A 5,428-nucleotide genomic window follows, 5' to 3' on the forward strand; every position below is an offset into this window, starting at 1 on the left:
AAGCCGCGGCGTGGTCGGAGGGGGGAGAAGCCGCGGCGTGGTCGGAGCGGGGAGAAGCGGCGGCGTGGTCGGAGCGAGCTTCATAGAAGCCGTGGTGGCTTCCGTGAGGTGGTGCAGGAGGAGGCAGGTCTCCGCGGTAAGTGGCGGGGCATGAACCCTACTGGGAACACTTTGGGCCTCCCTGCTCCTCCCGGCCGCTCCCTGCTTTCGGGCCCTGACTTCTTTGTGGGCGTCTGGGCCCTAGTCGTCCGCGTGGGGGCGTTTGTGGGGTCCTGGCCGCGGCACCGTCCGCATCCCCTCCCGGCGCGTGTCCAACCCGCATCCAGCGTATAGGAGCGCCTTGGCCCAGAGCTGGCTGTGAAGCTCGGGACCTGGGTCCCTCCAAGCCGCGCGGGCCTCTGAGCTGCGGGTCTAGGGTTGTTTTTGATGCTTCAGGACCTTTGGAAAGAGACCTCGCTAGAGCAGGAGACATCTGTGGTTTCAAGTCTTTGAGGAGTCTCCAGTTATTTAGCTGTTTTTCATGGTGGGTATCCTAATTTTCATTTCCACCTGCAGCGTATGGAGTTCCCCTTTCTCAAAGCCACACCCACATCCCTATTTTTTTAATTTTTATATTTTTTGAGACTGAGTCTTGCTCTGTTGCCTAGGCTGGATGCAGTGGTGCCACTTCAGCTCACCACAACCTTTGCCTCCCGGGTTCAAGCAATTCTCCTGTCTCAGCCTCCTGAGAAACTGGGACTACAGGCGTCGGCCACCATGCCAGGCTAATTTTTGTAATTTTAGTAGAGAGGGGGTTTCACCATATTGATTGTCAGGCTGGCCTCAAACTCGTGACCTCAGATAATCCGCCTGCCTGGCCTCCCAAGGTTCTGGGATTACAGTGTGGGCCACCATGTCCTGCTCCCCCTATTTTGTAGAAACTTTCTGGGAATATGTGGTTTTGAGTTAACTGCTTTTTTTTTATGATCAAATTTTTTTTTTATTGTACTTTAAGTTCTGGGGTACATGTGCAGATCTTGCAGGATTGTTACATAGGTATACACATGCTATGGTGGCTTGCTGCCTCCATCCCCCGATCACCTACATTAGGTATTTCTCTTAATGTTATCCCTCCCCAACTTCCCCACCCCCTGCTATCGCTCCCCTAGCCCCCCAACCCCCAACAGACCCCAGTGTATGATGTTCCCCTCCCTGTGTCCATGTGTTCTCATTGTTCAACACCCACTTATGACTGAGAACATGCGGTATTTGGTTTTCTGTTCTTGTGTCAGTTTGCTGAGAATGATGGTTTCCAGATTCATCCATGTCCCTCAAAGGACATGAACTCATCCTTTTTTATGGCTGCATAGTATTCCGTGGTGTATATGTGGCACATTTTCTTTGTCCAGTCTATCCTTGATGGGCATTTGGGTTGGTTCCAGGTCTTTTCTATTGTAAACAGTGCCGCTACAAAGAACTAAAACAAATGTGCAAGAAAAAAATCCCATCAAAGAGTGGGTGAAGGATATTAACAGGCACTTTTCAAAAGAAGACATTTATGTGGCCAACAAACATATGAAAAAATGCTCATCATCACTGGTCATTAGAGAAATGCAAATCAAAACCACATTGAGATACCATCTCATGCCAGTTAGATCGTCCATCATTAAAGAATCAGGAGACAGCAGATGGTGGAGAGGATGTGGAGAAATAGGAACGCTTTCACACTGTTGGTGGGAATGTAAACTAGTGCAGCCATTATGGAAGACTGTGGCGATTCCTCAAGGATCTAGAAACAGAAATATCATTTGACCGAGCAATCCCATTACTAGGTATATACCCAAAGGATTATAAATCGTTCTGTTATAAAGACACATGCACACGTATGTTCATTGCAGCACTGGATTACAGTTTTCTAATGAATAGTTAATTTTGAGGACCTTATCTCTTATCCGTTTGATTTTATGTCTGCAGAATTCTAAGTGCAAGCTCTATCAGAAAGAGAAGATTGCATTATTTTGCTACTTTTTAGTGTTTTTTTTTGTGTGTGTGTGTGTTAGATGACAACTCCTTGTGAATTACATGATTGTCTGAAATTTTTGCTTAATGTAGAGGATGCTTTTTTTTTGGAAAGTAGTTTTCTTTGCTGTGCAGAAACTTTTCAGGTAGATGTAGTCCCACATGTTTATTTTTGCATTTCATGCATGTAATTTTGGTCACCCATGTAAGAAAATATGTATCAGTGACAAAGCATTTAATGTTACTGAGGTTTTTCTTCTAGGGTGTTTCTTTTCCTCTTTGCAAAGGTGAGCAGAGATGCAAGTGACCCAAAATGCATGCTCCACCTGTGTTTTAGTGAGCAGAGATGCAAGTGACCCAAAATGCATGCTCCACCTGTGTTTTAGTTAAAAACATTTTCTGGTTTATAGTCTTTTGTCTTGGCCTTTAATTTGGGGGCCGGGTGATTTTCGTACATCGTGTAAAATAAGGGTTCTATTTCTCTTCTGCATCCAGGTATTTTTCTCAAATGTGTTCATTGAGCAGAATGTGGTGTTCTTTATCAAAGTGAGTTGAGTATGTCCGCGTTTGCATTGATCTTGTTTTTGTCCTCCCTGTTTTTGTCCATAGTTCTAGGTATTTGTTTTTATGCAAGTGCCATATATCTGCGGCATGACTACAACTTGGCAGTGTAATTTGATATCGAGGATTTTGGGTCCTCACTTTGAATTTATTTCTCAGGATTCCTTTAGATATTCATTGCTTTTTGAATTAAATCACAGGTTCCCTGTGATTTTTAGCAATATGTATTTATGTTAACTTTGTTACACAACATAAGGGTCCAAATTAGGGGTACATTTTCATACATATAGATTGAGTAATGATCAAATCAGAGTACTTAGGATCTCTGTTCTCTCATACAGGTATTATTTTTGTGTGGGGAGAACATTCAAAATTCTCACTTCTTGCTCTTCCAAAAAATAAAATATTGTTAACTCTAGTCTCCTGGCTGAGAAGAACACTAAGATTTATTCCATTAATGTTAAGATAACTTTGTTTCTGTAACCAATGCATGTTCCCCCTCTAACTCCCAGACTCTGGTAACCAATATTGTGCTTTCTACTCCTTTAAGGTAAACCCCTTAAGATTTCACATGAGTGGTATCATGCAGTGTTTCTTTCTGGGCCTTTCCTAGCTCATTACATTTAACATCATGTTTTCCAGGTTCATTTGGGTCGTTCTAAATGTCACTGTTTCATTATTTTGGTGGCTGAAAAATATTCCCTAGTGTATGTATATGAGAGTTTCTTGATCCCTTTATCTGTGGATGAACAGGGAGGTTGAATGTGTACCCTGTAGTGGGACTGCTAGATGGTATGGTATGTCTTTTTTCTCTATTCTTTGCAGGACCCCCAACTGTTTTTTATAGTGTTAATACTAATTTGCATTTCCACGAACAGTTCCCCTTTCTGGAAATTCATACCAGGAATTGTCGTTTTAAATATTTTTAATCTTTTTGTAATGTTCATTCTAATTGAAGTGAGATAAGATCTGAGTGTGGTTTTGATTTACATTTTTCTCATGAGTAGTAATGTTAACCATGTTTTTGTAAATGTTGGGTCAGTTTCCTGTCTTTGCCCAAGTATCTATTCAGGTTATTTGCCCAATTTTGGTCTGGTTATTTTTCTGTTGTTTTGTTTTTTTGCCAGCTGGTAGTGTTACTGGCTTGTACCTTTTCAAAAATAACCCCTTATCCACTGTATGTTTGCCCAGACTTTTCTTACAATTTTTAGTATGCTTTTTCATTTTGTTCATTGTTTCCTTTGTTGGGCACAAACTCTTCAGTTTGATGTGGCCCCCACATGTGTGTAATTTCTTGGTTAGCTGTGCTGTTGGTTACTAATCAAGGAAAAACAAAATCACTACCAAAGCCGTCCATTGTCCATGATTTTTTTTCCTTTGTATTTTGTTACTTTTTGAATACAGTGAACATACATCCAAGTTGCCCTAAATAGACGCACACCAGAGGTTGTCATTATAGGAGCTTTGTGGTTGCATGTTTTGTGTGTAATCTTTAATCCTTTTGAGTTGATTATTGTGTATTTAATACCGTAAGAGTTCTAGGTTACATATGTGTATCTAGTTTTGAAAACCTTCCCCATTGTGTCATTTTGGTGGTGTTTTGAAAAATGTGTTCCCTCTATATAAATTTGTGTTTATTATTGAGTGCCCTCATTTTGCTCACAGGTCTGTGTTTCTCTGTGTATTCCAGTAACATATGGGTTGGTTAATTAGGGATTTTCATTTAATTAGAACTCAGGGAATGTGATGCATCCCACATGGTTTGTATTTCTCAGGATAGCTTTGGAAATTCAGGATGCTTCACATTACCACATAAATTTTGGCATTGTTTCTTTATATTTCTTAAAATAATATTTACCATATGCCAAATGTATATAATTAGAGGGTACAAGGGAGATTTTATACATTTAATGTTAAGTAATGATCAAATTGGTTTATTTAGCATCTCTTCAGCTCATATAGTTATTAATATTTTTTTTTGTGGTAACAAAGTTCAGAGTCTTTCCTTCTAGCTACTTTGAAATATATGATACATTTATGTTAAGGCTAATCACACTGGTGTAGAATAGAACACCAAATTGATTACTGTCATCTGAGAGTAACTTTTACCCATTACTGATTCCTTCCCAGACTCCCGCTACCTCCCCGACAGCCTCTGGTAACCCCTATTGAACTTTCTACTCCTAGGAGGTAAAGTTTTTTTCAGTTTATGTGCCTGAGATCATGTGGCATGGGACTTTCTCTACGAGGCTCATTTGTTAGACCTGATGTTCTCCATGTTTCTTCATGTGGCTGCAGATGGCAGGATTTCCCAGAGCTTTATGGCTGAGACATATTTCATGGTGTATTTGTACAGCAGTTTCTCATCCCTGCAGCTGTGTGTGGACAGGTAGATTGCTTCTGTACCTTGGTCGCAGTTACAAGTGCTTCCGTACCCCTGGGAAGGCAGATAGCTCTCTTCAACCTAGGGATTTCAACTGCTTTAAATGTGGAGCCAGTGATGGGGCTGCCAGCTGACGTGGTAGGTGTGCTGTGAAGTTTTTCAAGAACCTCTAGCTGTTTTTCATAGTGTGTATACTAATTTACATCCCCACCAATGGCATTTAAGAGGTTACTCTTCTGTAAGTCTATACTGGCTGTCCCCTTCAAAAATGTGTGCTTGTTTTGGTAGTACTCATTCTGAGTGGCATGAGATGGAATCATAATGTGGTTTTTATGGACATTTTTGTGAGGATTAGTGATGTGGAGAAAGTTATTTGAGAAATCCCCACATTGCTTTCCATGGTGTCTGAACTGGTTTGCATTCCCACCAGCAGCAGAGCAGCATCCCTCTCCTCCTCCGCCTCAGTGGCATTCATTCTTGTGGACT

The 5,428-nt window shown here is 41.3% G+C and overlaps 1 protein-coding gene across 1 annotated transcript in view; it reads right to left on the reverse strand.

The window, feature by feature from the left end:
* The window catches only part of LOC116544743 (protein spire homolog 2-like), a 52,590-nt gene extending 50,273 nt beyond the window's left edge, over positions 1-2,317 (reverse strand). Inside the window, 2 exon segments of the mRNA XM_032271325.1 lie at positions 171-411; positions 2,307-2,317. Of these exon segments, the coding sequence (XP_032127216.1) occupies positions 171-411; positions 2,307-2,317 (252 nt within the window).
* Positions 2,318-5,428: the final 3,111 nt, after the last annotated feature.

The sequence above is a fragment of the Sapajus apella genome, unplaced genomic scaffold, assembly GCF_009761245.1.
Source record: "Sapajus apella isolate SASKATOON/1434 unplaced genomic scaffold, GSC_monkey_1.0 scaffold229, whole genome shotgun sequence".
Lineage (NCBI taxonomy): Eukaryota > Metazoa > Chordata > Mammalia > Primates > Cebidae > Sapajus > Sapajus apella.